Source organism: Tyto alba, unplaced genomic scaffold (genome assembly GCF_018691265.1).
Source record: "Tyto alba isolate M040663 unplaced genomic scaffold, T.alba_DEE_v4.0 Super-Scaffold_23, whole genome shotgun sequence".
Lineage (NCBI taxonomy): Eukaryota > Metazoa > Chordata > Aves > Strigiformes > Tytonidae > Tyto > Tyto alba.
In genome coordinates, this window is record NW_024881297.1 from 30,745,196 (window position 1) to 30,761,390 (window position 16,195).

Here is a 16,195-nt window from a genome sequence, read left to right on the forward strand (position 1 = left end):
GCGTATCTGGGGAGCACAGAGGGGTGACGCAGACCCCCCATTATAAGTTAAAGGGAGGAACGGGGGGCAGCCCCACTGCCCCCTGGGTTCCCCCCAGCCCCTTTGGGGGGTGGGGGTGGTGGAACCTGGGGGAAATGAAAGGGGGGAGCAGGGCAAGAGGGACTGTGGTGCAGGGGGGCATCTGGGGGCAGGGGGTCAGGAGGGTCCCAAGTCAGTCCGGGTGTCCCGAGGTTGGGGCCGGCCCCTGGATCCCGGCTGGTTTGGGGGTCCCAGGGTTCTCAGGTGGTCTGAGGGTCGCGGTGGGTTTTGGGGTCTCCCTTGGTTCTGGACAGACAGAGGCACAGTCTGGGGCAGATCTTGGTTTATTGATAAAAATCAGGGGGGGGCGGGGGGGAAAGGGGTCACAGAGGCCTAACAACCTCATTACATCTCATTGTGAGAGAGTGCCGCCCCCAGGAAGAGAGGGGGGGGAGCGCAAATGCCTCCAGTGACAACAGTGGGAATCCCCCCCAAATCACAATCCCCCCCTCAACCCCCCACCCCACCCCTAAATCACGCTCCTCCCCACTCCTGCCCCCACTCATCCATGTCACAAATGCGCCTGTTCTCAGCGCAGGGTCATGTGTGTCTCCCCCCCCCCCCCCCCCCCCCGCATTGGGGACAGTGAGTTTCCCCCCTCCCCTCCCCCAAACAGTCCAGGTTCGCCCCTGGGAGGTTGCGGGGGGAGCATCATGCCCCCCCCCACGGGTCCTGTGCCCAGCCCCACGCTAAGGTGGTGGGGGGGTTAGAGGGGCAAAGCCACAAATTGGGGTGGGGAGGGTCAGGGGGGGGTCTGGTCAGAAGTCGGGGTCCTCAGAGTCGCCGGGGGGCTGGGGCTGGTCCCGGCCCCCCCAAACAAAGCGGTAGTTGTCCTCCAGTGCCTGCTGCCGCCGCCGCTCCTTCTGCGCCTCCTCCGTGCCCTGGATCTGGGCGGGGGGACGCACACACATCATAAGGGGGGGGACACAGCATGCAGTCCCTGGCTGCCCCTCTTCCCCTCCCCCACCTCTCCGTGCCTCAGTTTCCCCTCCCGCTCACCAGGATGTTGAAGAAGATCTCCTTGAGGTTCTTGGTGTCCTCCTCCGACAGCCAGTGCGCATCGTCCTCGTCGCCGCCCCCCGTCGTCACGATCTTGATCTCGATTTTTCCTGGGAGAGGGAGGACAGAGGGCCATGGCGGGGGGGGGGAGGGAGTACCCCCCAACTGCAGCCCCCCCCCACCCCCCCAAACCCCTCTACCTTCAGCCCGCAGCCCCTCCTTGGCCAGCAGCTCCCGGACCTCGCTCTCGATGTGCTGGAGCTGGGGATTGTCCTGACCCATCTCTTGGGGGGGGGGGTCCCGCTGCCGGGCACTGCCGGGCCCGATCCTGCTCACCCGCACCCGTACCCGGCCGTCAGCGGCGGGGGGGCTGGGGGTGACCTTCCTCCCGGCCCCCTCCTCTTCCTCCTTCTCCACCCCCGGGCCTGGGCCACCCCCATCCAGCTTGTCCATGAGGCGGTTGAGGGTGGAGGCCAAGGACTTGGACGCCTGGTTACGGTCAAACTCCCCCTTCAGCCCCTCTGTCTCCAGCTCGTCCTCCACCTGCGGGTGACAAGGGAGGGGGTCAAGGGAGGGTCCCCAGCCCGGCCAGGGGGTCCCCAGCATGGTGACCCACCTCGTTGATGATGTTGTCGAACTCCTTCTCCATCTCAGTCTTCACCTCCTCCTTCAGCTGGGCCATCTGCTCCCGGGGCAGCAGAACGGCCTCCAGCTCCTTCTCAAAGCCACCCAGAAGGTCCCCATCTTCCTCCTCATCCTCCTCTTCCTCCTCCAGCCGCTCCCTCTCACCCGCTGGCGGCTCCTCAGGGACAGGAGGTTCCGGGGGAGCCTTCGCCGCCGTGTCCTCCTCTTCCTCCTCACTCACCTTCTCCTTGGCCTGGAGGCGGTGGGAAGGTTCTCATGAACATCCCTCAGTGCTGATGAGGAAACTGAGGCAGGGAGAAGCAGCCCGAGGGGCCTGTCCCTGCCACGGGTGGGCCGGGGTGGGCCACCCACCTTCTTGGTGCTCTCCTTCAGCTCCTCGATGAACTGGAGCAGGTCCCCGGGGCTCCTGATCACTTTGAAGTGGATTTTCTTCCGCGTATCTACAAGGCGACCGCCAAAAACAAACCAGCGGGAAGGACGGGGGCCAAGAAGGCTCGTGGCATGCGCCGGGGGGGGGACGTGGAGCAGCCGCTGCCAGCTGCCCCCCCCAGGGACTCACCAGCTGCCCGGCTGCCAGCTGCCTTTGGGGACAGCTCCTCTGCCTGCAGGAAGGAGACAGGGCGGTGGAGCGGGAGCCCAGCACCACTCCTCTAAGGTGACGCCCGTCCGGCCCGGCTCGCCCTTGCCGGTGGCCGTGAGGACATCCCCGAGGCCCCCGGGGGACTCACCCTGGCGCTGTCCTGCTGGCCGCCAGCCTTGACGGTCACCTCGCGCGCCCGATCCCAAAAAGCCGCCTCCTTCGCTGGGTCCAGCTCGTCCCCCGGCGCGGCTGGCACGGGAGGAGGGGATGGGACAGGGCTGGCACCCAGCGGCTCCCAGCACGCTGCCCCAGCCAGCAAACACCCGCAGCGGCTTCGCTGCCGGGGCGAGGATGGGACGCGGGGCTGTACCGTCACCGCGGGCTGCCGGCGTGCCCGCGGGGGGCTGCACAGGGGCCTCAGCGTCCCTCTCACTCCACAGCCTTGTGTCCAGCGTCTTGAGCTCCTCCGAGATCTCCTCCACCTTCCGCTTCGTGTCAGCTGGGAGGACAGAGGGGACCCGCATCACGCCCGTGCCGGGGTCCTGCCGGGGGTGCCCTGTTCCCCCCCACCCCCTCGACACTCACAGACTTGGGCGCGGACGTACTCAACGTACTGGGCCGGGCTGAGCGCCGGCTGGCAGAGGATGGGCTGCGGAGCGGCGCCGGCCGGCGGGCGCAGGAAGGGGTGGTGGCAGATGCGGGTGGTGTGGACGGTCAGGACGTAGGAGCAGGACTGCGGCTCGTCCACCCGGGCGATGTAGTCGACAGCCCCCTCCTCACACAGGAACTGGGGGGGGGGCGGGGGGGGGGTGAGGGCTGTCAGTTGCCCGCACCGCGGGGGACACTCGTGTGTCACCCTCTCCGGGGTCTTACCCGGACTTCGGCCTCCCTGGCTTGGCCGGTGAGGTCACACCGGGAGCCATTCACGTAGCTCTGGCTGTGGTACCGCTTCAGCCGGTGCTGCTTGGAGGCCTGAGAGGATGGGGGGAGAGCAGGGTGGGGATGGGGACCCCCAGGGATTCCCTGCTGCCTTGTAAGAGGGTTGAGCAAGGGGCTGACAGCGCCTCATCGTACCTTGGCTGTCTCATCGTCCCAGTCGAATGCTGACTGGTAGTAGCCGAGGAAGAGGACGTCTCCTTTGATCTCTGACTCTGTGGCGAGAGGCAAGAGTCGCACGGGCAGTACTCGAGGAGGGGAGGACACACACAACATGGGGACAATTTGCCCCTTCCCCCTCCTACGCCACCGTCACCTTCCACGTGGTACTGCTGGATGTGCTTCCCATAGCAGAACTCGTACGTCCACCAGTCCTTGGTCTGGAAAAAAAACAGGGAAAAACACAGGATGAAGGCGGATGTGATGGGGTGATCCCCCCCCCCAACACCTCCGCACCCTGCACCCCCCCAAGCACACCTTGACAAGACATGGGGCAGCTGCCATGGGGCGCAGGAGCTCGGCAACGCCGGAGCCGTTGTAGAGCTGCGCCTCTTCCTCGGGGTCGGGCTGGCGCCGGACAGCGGCGGGCGGGAGCCGACACTCATAGCGCTGCTTGAACTTTGATGCCACCGTCACCACACCCTCCGTCTGGCGCTGGGGGGGGGGGGGAACACAACGGGCAGCTGTCAGGGTCCCTGGGGACCACACAAGGGGTCTGGGAGGCTGACGGGACGTGTCTCAGGATGGGGGCGGCCAGTCGCCACTTCCTGACAGGGAAATCAGGGCAAACCGCAGCCCCTCCTTCTCCCAGTTTCTCCTTTTCTCCCGGCGGCGGGTGAGCCCAGCTGGGTAAAATGCTGCAACGTGGGCACAAGACAGACACCCCCCACCCCCAGCAGCTGCTGGAGGGGCTCCCAAACGGCCCTCCGCTACCCCTCAAGTGCCACTCCCACCCAACAGCTTGGCGCAGGACAGCGGCAAGGGACACGGGGCGGCCCGGGCAGGTGCCACCCGGCTGCTGGCAAATGCGGGGAGCCAGGGCGTGGGGCGAGGGCCACTCCCCGCCCTCTGTCACCCGGGGAAAGAACTTTGCTCCGTGGCGAGGCCCGGCCAGCGCCGCGCCACTGCGGACAGACGCGGAAGTCGCGGCCCCGCCGAGCGCCAGGCTGGTGTTGGGGGGGAGTCACCGTCACCCCAGGGACGCCCCAGTCCCAGCTGCGCCCCACAGCTGCCAGGAGCTGCTCAGCAGAGGCGAACGGGAGGTGAGAGAGGTATGGATACCCCCCAGCTCCCTGCCCCAGTGCTCCCAGTACGACCCACGGGCAGGCCTGGTGACGCCCCCCCTGTCGCTGACAGCTCCCCGGCCCGGTCACAGCCCGTTCCCTCCGTGGTGATGCCCCGGGACAGGACCCCACCCCAGACCAGCACCCCCACCCTTGGCACCACCATCCCCAGTACCCACCCGGCCTGACGGCCCCACCCCAGCACAAGCGCAGGTCACAGTCCCCATCCCAGACCCGGTGGGACCCCGGGGCCGATGTCCCCAGTCCTGACACCACCGCGGGTCAGTGCTCCTGCCCCCGGGCCCAGCCCGGGCCAGTGTCCCTGTCCCCAGCAGAACCCCAGAGCGCTGCCCCCAGCCGCAGTAGGGTACCCCCAGACCTGGACCGGTGCCCCCAGCCCCGGAGAGGTGCCCCCAGCCCCGGAGCGCTGCCCCCAGCCCCGGAGCGCTGCCCCCAGCCCCGGAGCGCTGCCCCCAGACCCGGAGCGCTGCCCCCAGACCCGGAGCGCTGCCCCCAGACCCGGAGAGGTGCCCCCAGACCCGGAGAGGTGCCCCCAGACCCGGAGCGCTGCCCCCAGACCCGGAGCGCTGCCCCCAGACCCGGAGCGCTGCCCCCAGACCCGGACCGGTGCCCCCAGCCCTGGACCGGTACCCCCAGACCCGGAGCGCTGCCCCCAGACCCGGAGCGCTGCCCCCAGACCCAGACCGGTACCCCCAGACCCAGACCGGTACCCCCAGCCCCGGAGCGCTGCCCCCAGACCCGGACCGGTGCCCCCAGCCCCGGACCGGTGCCCCCAGCCCCGGAGCGCTGCCCCCAGACCCGGACCGGTGCCCCCAGCCCCGGACCGGTGCCCCCAGACCCGGAGCGCTGCCCCCAGGCCCGGACCGGTGCCCCCAGCCCTGGACCGGTGCCCCCAGCCCTGGACCGGTGCCCCCAGGCCCGGACCGGTGCCCTCAGGCCTGGTGGGACTTGGGGCCTCTTCCCCCACCCCGGCACGACCCCCAGCCCAGAGCCCCCGGGAGCGGTAAGCCCCTGGGCCGGCGCCCCCAGCCTGCTGTCGCCGTCCCCGGTAAGGCCCCCGGTAGGGCCCCCGGGGCCGCTGTCCCCGCACCGGCCCCGTCCGCCCACCTGCCCGGCCAGCACGGGCTCGGCGAGGATCTCCAGGCCGTACTTGAGCTCGCTCAGCTCCTGCAGGTTGAGGGCGGCGCGGGCCCCCCGCAGCGGGCCCAGCAGCGCCAGCAGCGCCAGCAGGACCGGGACCGGGACCGGGACCGGGCCCGGGCCCAGCCGCACCGCCATCTTCCCCCCTCCGCCGCCGCCGCCGCTTCCGCCCGCCGCCTCCCCGAACCCGCCCCGCCCACCGCCAGACAGCGCGGCGATTGGGCTTCCCGGCCGCCCGTTAGCGCGTTGCGCGCCTTCTATTGGCCGTAACCCAGCGGTGACGGCGCCGGGATTGAGGGCGCCGTGGGAGGGCGGTGGCCACGCCCGAGGGCGAGGCGATTGGCTGAGTCAGCGCCGGCGGCGGCCAATCGCGAAGGCGGGGCGAGGCCGGCCGTCGATGACGCAACGCCAGGGTCTTAAAGGCGCAGGGCGGTGGCGCGCCCGCCGGCTCCTCATTGGCCGAGCCGGATGCAGGCGATCTCGGCGGCCTGATTGGTGGAGGGAGGCAGAGCATCCCGCGGGGGGGGGGGAATCACGTGATTACCGGAGCCGGGAGGAGGGGGCCCGGCCCCGCTCCAGAGCCGTGGCCGTGCGTGGGAGCCCCGAGCGCGCTCACGCGTGGGCCTCTCCCCGAGAACACGCCGTGGGTGCGGGGCCGAGCAGGGCCCCCCACCAAGCGCCCCCCCGCACCTCCCCCACGTGCCCTAACATCCCCCGGTGTGTGTGTCCCCCCCAGCCCTCCCAGTCTCACCCTGACACCCCCCAAATCCTCCCCCCCAGCTCTTCGGCACCCCCCAAAACCTCCCACAGCACCCCCCCCCCGGACCCCACAGCACCCCTTCAACCTCTCCTCATCCCCCCCTAATCCCTCCAGCATCCCCCCCTCCCCCCGAAATCCTCAGCACCCCCCAAACCTCCCCCCAGCACCCTCTCAACCCCCCCAGTCCCCTCCCAGCACCTTCCCCCCGAATTCCCCAGCCCCTTCCCGGGTGCGGGCAGCCCAGGCACCGGCTCCCCCCCACGGCTCAATAGGGCTCTTGTGTGGCCCACGCGTGGGCACAAAGCCCGGCCTGTGGCAGCCGGAGCCCCCGCCGCGCTGGAGAGGGGTGGCCGGGGGGCGGGGGGGCTGATCCCCCCCCCTCAGCAGGCCCGACCTCCGCCAGGCCCGATGCGACGGTGACAGCGGCGGCCGCCCCCTCCCCGCTTTCTGTGCCCCCCCCGCATCTCCCCCCGCCCCTCCCGGGGCTGCGGCGGTGCCGTTCCCGGCCGGGGCCGCCGGGGGCGCGCTGCCCCCCCCCCCGCCCCCCGCCGCTGCCGGTGCCGGTGCGCGGCCACGGAGCGCCGGGACCCGCCGGCGGAGCCAGGTAGGGCCGGAGCCGTCCGACGCCCCCCGGCCCCCGCCCTTATCGCGACATGTCGCGGCGGGGGAATGGCACTTGCCGCCATCTCCCCCTCCCTCAGCCCCCCCGCCCGCCCCCCGCATTCCCCCGGCCCCCCCCACCAAGGCCGCCAGACCCCCCCACACCCCCCCCCCCCCGCACCCCCCATCCTCGCTGCGCCCCCCCCCTCATCCCCCCCGGCCACATCCAGCCGTCTCCCATCTCCTGCACCCCCCCGCATCCCCCCAACATCCCCCCCCGGCCCCTCCCTGCTCCCCCCCCTCCTCCACATTCCTCCCCAAACACTCCCAGCCCCCCGCCGCCCCGCTGTACCCCAGATCCACCCACCCCCCGACACCCCCCATTGCCCACCCCGTTGTCTGAGCCCCCCCATCCTGCCCCCCCCTTAACCCCTCCATCCTTGGGCAAAGCCATCCGGGGGGGGGGTCCGGGGGGTCCGTGGCTGCAGCCATGTCCCTGGGAGGGGCTGGGGGAGCTGGGTGGAGCGGCACCCCTGGGTCCCCTCAGTGCAGGGTGGGGGGATGTGGGTGCCGTCCCCCCCCGCCCCTGATGCCGTCCCCTTGTCCCCAGGCCGGTGCCGTGGGGGGCAGAGCCATGAGTGTGCGCTGAGCCCCCCGCCCTCCACCCCGACCCCCCGGGACTCTCATCCACCCCGAGGTGAGGGTACTGGGGGGCACCGGGGGGCACTGGGGAGAGCAAAAGGGAGGGTGCACCCACATGGGTGCAGCAGAAAGGGGTCACTGGGTTGAACTGGGGGGACCGGGAAGCGTTGGGAATACTGGGAGGTACTGGGGGCTTTGGGTGGCAGCGCGAGGCACTGGGGGCACTGGTTCGCAGTGGGAACGCCGGGTGGCAGTGTGAGGCACTGGGAACACTGGGGGGCACTGGGTGGCACTGGGGGCACTGGGGGGCACTGGGGTGTGTTGGGGGCACTGAGTTGCACTGGGAGCACTGGGATGTGCTGGGGGCACAGGGGGCACTGGGATGTGCTGGGGGCACTGGGTTGCACTGGGGGCACTGGGATGTGCTGGGGGCACTGGGTTGCACTGGGGGCACTGGGTTGCATGGGCCTGCACTGATTCACGCTGGATTGCACTGAGGAGCAGTGGGGGCACTGGGAGGAGCTGGGGGCACTGGGAGGCACTGCATTGCACTGAGATGCACTGGGGGGCACTGGGATGTGCTGGGGGCACTGGGTTGCACTGGGGGCACTGGGATGCACTGGGGGCACTGGGATGTGCTGGGGACACTGGGTTGCACTGGGGGTACTGTGAGGCACTGGGATGCGCTGGGGGCGCTGGTGTGTTGCATGGGCCTGCACTGATTTGCACTGGGGGCACTGGGAGCACTGAGTTACACTAGTTGCACTGGGGGGAGCTGGGGACACTGGGTGGCACTGGGGGCACTGGGAGGTGCTGGGGACACTGGGTGGCACTGGGTGGCACTCAAAGGCCCTGGGTGGCACTGGGGGGCACTGGGTGGCACTTGGAGGCCCTGGGTGGCATTGACAGGCACTGGGTTGCACTGGGAGGCACTGGGGACACCAGGTTGCACTGGGAGGCACTGGGTGGCACTGGGGGGCACTGGGTGTCACTAGGGTTGCCTGGTTGCACTGGGGGGCACTGGGTGGCACTGGGTGGCACTGGGGGGCACTGGTGGGCACTGGTGGGCACTGAGTGGCACTGGGGGGCACTGGTGGGCACTGGTGGGCACTGAGTGGCACTGGGGGGCACTGGGGGGCACTGGTGTCCCTGGGGATGCCTGGTTGCACTGGGAGGCACTGGGAGGCACTGGGTGGCACTGGGTGGCACTGGGTGGCACTGGGCTGTGCTGGGTTGCACTGGGTGTCACTGGGGGGCACCGGTGGCACTGGTGGGCAGTGGTATGCCTCGGTGGCACCTGTGGGCACTGGTTGCACTGGGTGTCACTGGTGTCACTGGTCCCACTGGTGGCACTGGTCCATACTGGTCCCACTGGCCTCACTGTGGGCTGCGCGCGCTGACGGGAGCCCCCGCAGCCCCCCGCCAGGATGCGGGGGCCGCAGCGCTCACTCTGCCTGCTGCTGGTGGCCACGGCCTCGCTGGCCGCGCTCTGCCTGCGCCTCTGGGCCCCCCGGGGCCCCCCCAGCTTGGACCTGCGCCGCCCCCCCCCCGAGCACCTGCTGCCCCCCCTCCTGCCCCCCCCTGCCCGCTCCTACCCCCACGTCCCCTTCCGCCTCAAGGAGGAAGTCATGGAGTAAGGACCCGCAACGGCCAGGGGGCCACCCATGGGTGGGGGGCACCTGGGGGGGGGCAGCTTGGGGGGGACCACCCATGGGGTGGGGGAACCTCGGTGGGGATGCGCATGGCGTGGGGGGCAGCTCGGGGAGGGGGGCACCCAGGGGTGGGGGTACCCGTGGGTGGGGGGCATCTCGGGGGGGAGGCACCCATGGCGGGGGGCACCTGGGGGGGGATCCCATGGGGTGGGGGTGCACCCATGGGGGGAGGGGAACCCGGGGGGTGGGGCACCCATAGGGTGGGAGGCACCTGGGAGGGGGGACACACATGGGGTGGGGGCACCCAGGGGTGAGAGTACCCATGGGTGGGGGCACCTCAGGGTGAGGGCACCCATGGGGTGGGGGAACCGATGGGTGGGGGGCACCTGGGGAGGGGCATCCATGGGGCGGGGGTACCTATGGGGGGGTCACCTTGGAGGGGGCACCCGTGGTGTGGAGGAACCCATGGGGTGGGGGAACCTCGGGAGGGGCACCCATGGGGTGGGTGTACCTCGGGGGGGTGCACCCACGGGGTGGGGGGCACCTCGGGAAGGGCGTGGGCACCCATGGGGTGGGGATCCCGTGTCTCCCAGGGAAGGGGGGGCGGGGGGGGAGCGGGGTGGGACGGGGCGACCTGGGGGGGGGGGGGGGTCGGCCACGCGTGGGCCCCGTCCCGCGAGGTGACGGCGCGGGGGGGGTGGCAGGCTGCTGCCCAGGAACGGCTGCTCCTGCGAGGCGGAGCCGGGGCTGGCGCTGCCCCTGCGGCCGCAGCTCTTCGGCCACGGCCCCGCCGTCGAGTTCGCCACCGCGTTCGCCCCGGGCGAGCGGCCCCGCCTGCAGCGGCAGCGCGAGCGCGAGTACCGCCGGCACCGCCTGCGGTGAGCGGGGGGGCGGCGGGACCCCCCCCCGCCCCCGGGGGTGCTCATCGTGGGGATGGGGCACGCACACAGACCCACAGCCCGCCCCCCCCCTTCCCCCCGGGCTCAGCACTGGGCAGGGGGGGTACCCCTGGGGTCGGTGTGGGGCGGGGGGTGACTCTCGAGTGATCAACGTGGGGTAGAGTGTGGGCCCCCCCGCCGCAAGATCAACGTCGAGGAGGGTGGGACCCCCCCAAAGGGTCAGTGTGGGGCAGGATAGGACCCTCCCCCCAGGGTCAGCGTGGGGCAGGGTAGGACACCCCGCCACCCCACAGCTCCCCCCACCCCCGGGCTCAGCACTGGGCAGGGTGGGAGCCCCCGGGCTGGGTGTGGGGCGGGGGGGGGACTCTCAGGGGATCAACGGGGGGTAGAGTGTGGGTCCCCCCGCCCCAAGATCAACGTCGAGCAGGGTGGGACCCCCCCAGGGTCAGCGTGGGGCAGGATGGGACCCCCCCGGGCTCAGCACTGGGCACGGGGGGAACCCCTGTGGGCGGGGGGGGGCGGGGGGGGGGCACCCTCTGGAGGTCAACGTGGGGTAGCGTGTGGACCCCCCCCGCCCCAAGTTCAGCGTGGGGCAGGACGGGACCCCCCCAAGCTCAGCATCGGGCAGGGTGGGCCCCCCGGGGCTCGGGGCGGGGCAGGCCGGCCCCCCCCTGAGCCCCCCCCCCCCCGCAGGGTGCAGTCCCCGGCCGATCAGCTGCTCATCGTCCGCGCCAACTCCCCCCTCGAGTACCCGGCGCAGGGGGTGGAGGTGCGGCCGCTGCAGACAGTGCTGGTGCCCGGTGAGGGGGGGCGCGGGGGGGGCACGGGGAGGGGGGGCACTGGGGGTTACGGGGGGGGTTGGGGGGGCATCGGGGAGGGTTACAGCAGCGTTGGGGTCACAGGGTCACGGGACATGAGCGCATCGGGGGGCGCGGGGGGGGGGCAGGGGGTGACACCCTGAGGGTCTCTGGGGAGGGGGATGCCCCCCCCGGCGCCACTCACCGCGCCCCGTGTCTGTGGCCCCACAGGGCTCAGCCTGCAGGCAACGGGCAGGAAAACCTACCAGGTGAGGGCACGATCCTGCGTGGGCGTGGCGTGGGCAGGGCATGACACTGCATGGGCAGGGCGTGGGGAGCGCGTGATCCTGCGTGGGGAGGGCGTGGGCAGGGTGTGGTGGGCAGGGCGTGATCCTCCGTGGGCAAGGCACAATCCGGCGTGGGCAGGGTGTGGGCAGGGCATGATCCGGTGTGGGCGGGGCATGATCCAGCATGGGGAAGGCATGATCCTGCGTGGGTGGAGTGTGGGCGGCGTGTGGACAGGGCACCATCCTGCGTGGACAGGGTGTGGGGAGAGGGTGGGCAGGGCACGATCCTGCGTGCGCGGCGTGTGGGCAGGGCACGATCCTGCGTGGGCGGGGCGTGCTCCCATCTGGGTACAGCAGCCCCCCCCCCGGGTGCTGGGGGGTGGCCTGGCGTGTCCCAGGCCCGGCCACCCCGGGCGTGTGTCGTCCCGCCCCCCCCCCAGGTGAACCTGACGGCCACCATGGGGACACTGGCCGTGGCGGCCGTGGTGGAGGGCGTGGAGCTGCGTGGGGAGGGGCAGCCCCACCTCTCGCTGGCCGCCGCCCGCCTGGACCACCTCAACCGCCAGCTGCAGTTCGTCACCTACACCAACACCCTCTTCCACCCCGACACTGCCGACATCGGTGGGTGCTGCGGGGGGGGTGTGACCCCGGGGTGCCGTGGGTGGCACCTGGGTGGGTCCCCATCCCTGGGGGCGTGGGTGCTGCCCCCCCATCCCCCCCCGGGACACCCAGCGCCCCGTTGACCTTCCAGTGCAGTTCTCCACCGACGGGCACGACGCCGCCTTCGCCATCCGCATCCGCCACCCACCCACCCCCCGCCTCTACGGCCCCAGCCCCCCCGGGGACGGCGACGGGGACAGCGACGGGGATGGAGGTGAGCCACGGGGACCCCACCTCCGCACCCCGAAACCAGCCCTCCCAGTGCAGGGTGGCCCAGACCTCCCAGTGTGGGGGTCCAGTCCTCCCAGTGCCCCCCGCCCCCCCCCGGCTGACACCCCCCCCCAGGGTACAACATCACGGCGCTGGTGACCATCGCCACCAAGACCTTCCTGCGCTACGACAAGCTGCGGGGGCTCATCGCCAGCATCCGCCGCTTCTACCCCTCTGTGACCATCGTGGTGGCCGATGACAGCCAGCGCCCCGAGCCCCTGCAGGGCCCCCACCTTGAGCACTACCTCATGCCCTTCGGCAAGGTGGGGGGGGCGGCTGGGGGGGTCAGGGTTGGGCCGGGGCGGGGCACACAGGGAGGTTGGGGAAAGCAAGTGGGGCTGGGGGGGGGGGGTGGCAGGGCTGTGGGACCCCAGGGAGGAGGGACACAGGGGAGTGGCAGAGGTGTGTGTCACCATGGGGAGGGACATGGGGCTGTAGGACCCCAGAGGTGAGGGGCAAGGGGAGGGGGGGTTCTGGCAGGGCTGTGGAACCCTGGGGATGGGGTCATGGGGGTGTTTGGCGGAGGTTTGGGTCCCCAAAGAGGGGGGGATGCGGGGGGTCTGGCAGGGTGGCAGGGCTGTGGGAGCCGGGGGGGGGGGGGGGCGCAGCAGGGCTGTGGCTCCCGGGGGGGCCCATGGGTGCTGACGCTGGCCCCACAGGGCTGGTTCGCCGGGAGGAACCTGGCGGTCTCACAGGTGACCACCAAGTACGTGCTGTGGGTGGACGACGACTTCATCTTCACCCCCCGCACCGCCTGGAGAAACTGGTGGACGTGCTGGAGAAAACCAGTCTGGACCTGGTGCGGGGGCCAAGGGGGGGACGACGACACTGGGAGCACCCCGGGGGGGGGCACCCCGGGGGTGCTGGTGGCCAGGGGGTCCCCGTGCTCCTGGGAGGGGGGTCCTGCTGCCCCGTGGTCCCAGTGCCTGGTGCCATTGCAGGGCCCCACGCCCCCAGTGCCTGGGGGTGTCCCCCCCAGTGTCCCCAAGGGGGCGGGCGCCCAGGGTTTTGGCAGTGCTGCAGGGGGGTGGCACCACGCTGGGGGGTACTGGTGGGACTGGTGTGCGGGGGGGCTGTGGGTGGGTACGTGGAGAGGGTCCTAGAGGCTGCCGGTGCCTGGTGCTGCAGGTGGGTGGCACTGGGCAGTACTGGGGGGTACTGGGGAATGTCTCGGTGCCAGTGCCTGGTGCTGGTGCTGTCCTGCAGGTGGGGGGTACTGGGGGGTACTGGGGGGTACTGGGGGGTGATGGAGAGTGTCTCGGTGCCCAGTGCCAGCTCCTGGTGCCGTCCCGCAGGTGGGTGGTGCGGTGCGGGAGATCACGGGCTACACCACCACGTACCGGCAGCGTCTGAGTGTGCTGGGGGGCGGTGCGGGGGGCGACTGCCTGCGGACGCGGCCTGGCTTCCACCACCGCCTGGCCGGCTTCCCCGCCTGTGTTGTCACCGACGGCGTCGTCAACTTCTTCCTGGCCCGCACCGACAAGGTCCGGCAGGTCGGCTTCGACCCCCGCCTGCGCCGGGTCGCCCACCTCGGTGAGCGTGGGGAGGGGCGGCGGGGGGTCCGGGGGGGGGGCTGGCAGCGGGAGGGGATTTAGGAGGGTCCTGGGGGTTGCTGGAGGAGGGGGTCTGGGGGGATGGGGCAGGGTATCCTGGAGGGGGGGAAGGTTGGGGTGTCCCCGGGGGGGGTCCTGGGGGTGGCAGGGAGAGAAGGGCGTCCTGGATGGGGGGAACTTGGGAGAGGGAGTCTGTATGTTGTGGGGGAAAGTCTGGGATGTCCCAAGACAGGGTCTGGGGTGTTCCAGGCTGGTTTGGACGTTGGTGTCCTGGGTGGGACAGGTGTCCCATGGTGGGGCCCGGGGTGTTGGGGCGCTGGGTGGGAGGGGTGTGGGGTGTCTTCTGGGGGAGGTTCAGACATCAGGGTCCCTCAGGGAAAAGGAGGGGCCTGAACGCTGGGGTCCTGGAAGGGTCCCAGACATAGGGATCCCCTGGGGAGGGCACTGGGGAGGCCGCCAGCTCACTACTGGGGGGGAGAAGAGGTTTCCCCCCCCCCCCATGGGGTCCTGGCAGCGGGAGGACGGGGAGCACTGGGAAGCGAGCTGGGGGTGCTGGAGACGCTGACCCCGTCCCGGGGTTCCCTCCCCGCTTCCCAGAGTTCTTCATCGACGGGCTGGGGGTGCTGCACGTGGGGTCGTGCGAGGACGTGGTGGTGGATCACGCCTCGAAGCTGGCGCTGCCGTGGCGCCGGACGGAGGGCGAGCGGCAGTACGCCCGGTACCGGTACCCGCCGGCTCGCGACGACAGCCTGCGCCTCAAGCATCGCCTCTTCTTCTTCAAGAACCGCTTCAAGTGCATGGCCGGCAACTAGCCCCTGGCCACCCCGGGCCCACCGCCGTGGGACACCACCCCCTCCCCCCCGAGGGCCACCGCCACGGGCCACCACTGAGGGGACTGTGGCCACCCTGCAGCACCCCCGGACCCCTCCCCCCCCCCCCCCGCGGTGTTTTTAGCTATTTTGTACTTTGGGGGGTGGTGGTGGGGGGGGAAGGAGGGGGATGGGGGGGACACGGACCCCCCCCAGGGGATCCAGGCATCCGGACGCCCCCCCCCCCTCTTTTTTTGTCCTCTCCCCCAGACTCAGTTTTCTATTGTACAGCCCCTGTCCCCACGCTGCTGCCAGGATTTTTGTGCCAAGTCTCAGCCCCGGCCCCCCCGGGACCCCCAGGGCCAGGCTGGGGGAGGGGCTGCCCCCCCGCCCGCCCCCCCCCCCCCCCCCCATTTTCTACCCGATGGATGGTGAGATTTTAACCAGACCGAAATCTGCCTCTTTGTTCAGAAAAAGGGGGAGCCCTGCCCCGCTCAGGACACGCCCCCTCCCGCGTTAGCCCCGCCCCTCTAGGCAACGCCCCGCGTGCTAACTCCACCCCATTCCCAAGCACCACCCACTTCTATTAGCCACACCCCTTTATACGCGCCATCTTGGCCCCGCCCCTTTCAGCAAGCCCCACCCCAGCACTGCCCCATCTGCAAAGCCACAGTCACGCCCACCTTGACCACGCCCATTAAAGCTCCACGCCGTTCTTTAGCCCCGCCCCTTTAAGCCCCACCCATCTTAACCCCGCCTCTTCCTCCAAGCCCCGCTCCCGACGCGCTTGCCCGACCCACTGCTGCGAGTGGGTGACGTCGCCGGGGGTGAGGGTGCCACGGGTGGGGGGTCCCTGCGGGGGGGACCCCGTGGGACGCGTCACCGGGTTGCGGGTGTGTGTGCGCGCGCGCCAGGGATGGGGGGATCTATGGGGTGCTGGGGGGGGGTGGTAGGGTCCCAGGTCCCTCCATGTGTCCCCGAGTGGAGGGGGGGTGCCCGGAACCCCCACTGCTGCGCCCCTCAGCTCCCACACTGGCTCAGTGGGTGTGACCCCCCCCCCAGCCCCACAAAGAGCCCCCCGGATTCCCCTGAACAGCCCCCTCCTCGGGTCCCACCAGGGTCCCGCCCTGCCCCAGCACCCACCAGGGCTCCATGGGCACCCACCAGGGTCCCGCCCTGCCCCAGCACCCACCAGGGCTCCACCAGCACCCACCAGGGTCCCACACTGCCCCAGCACCCACCAGGGCTCCATGGGCACCCACTAGGGTCCTGCCCTGCCCCGGCACCCACCAGGGCTCCATGGGCACCCACCAGGGTCCCGCCCTGCCCCAGCACCCACCAGGGCTCCACCGGCACCCACCAGGGCTCCATGGGCACCCACCAGGGTCCCGCCCTGCCCCAGCACCCACCAGGGCTCCACCAGCACCCACCAGGGTCCCGCCCTGCCCCAGCACCCACCAGGGCTCCATGGGCACCCACCAGGGCTCCATGGGCACCCACCAGGGTCCCGCCCTGCCCCGGCACCCACCAGGGCTCCACCGGCACCCACCAGGGTCCCACACTGCCCCAGCACCCACCAGGGCT

General features: G+C 71.4%; 2 protein-coding genes across 2 annotated transcripts; one reads left to right on the top strand and one right to left on the bottom strand.

Moving 5' to 3' along the window:
- Nucleotides 1-347: 347 nt before the first annotated feature.
- LOC122153817 (protein OS-9-like) lies at nt 348-5,840 on the bottom strand. The gene is made up of 14 exons (XM_042797124.1): nt 5,650-5,840; nt 3,716-3,892; nt 3,555-3,618; nt 3,377-3,453; nt 3,176-3,274; nt 2,888-3,089; nt 2,673-2,801; nt 2,451-2,551; nt 2,282-2,324; nt 2,074-2,162; nt 1,694-1,954; nt 1,278-1,620; nt 1,078-1,187; nt 348-965 (listed from the first exon to the last, which is right to left on the bottom strand). Exons 1-14 carry the CDS (start codon nt 5,818-5,820, stop codon nt 837-839), a joined length of 1,995 nt encoding a protein of 664 aa, XP_042653058.1. The 5' UTR covers nt 5,821-5,840; the 3' UTR covers nt 348-836.
- A 1,138-nt stretch (nt 5,841-6,978) lies between these two features.
- Nucleotides 6,979-15,331, top strand: LOC116959221 (beta-1,4 N-acetylgalactosaminyltransferase 1-like). Its single transcript, XM_042797125.1, is given in 13 exon segments — nt 6,979-7,046; nt 7,653-7,739; nt 9,100-9,317; nt 10,041-10,214; nt 10,929-11,035; nt 11,264-11,301; nt 11,760-11,940; nt 12,071-12,193; nt 12,325-12,512; nt 12,909-12,996; nt 12,999-13,048; nt 13,545-13,782; nt 14,400-15,331. Coding segments are annotated over 11 exon segments (1,608 nt in total). The 5' UTR covers nt 6,979-7,046; nt 7,653-7,739; nt 9,100-9,111; the 3' UTR covers nt 14,615-15,331.
- Nucleotides 15,332-16,195: the final 864 nt, after the last annotated feature.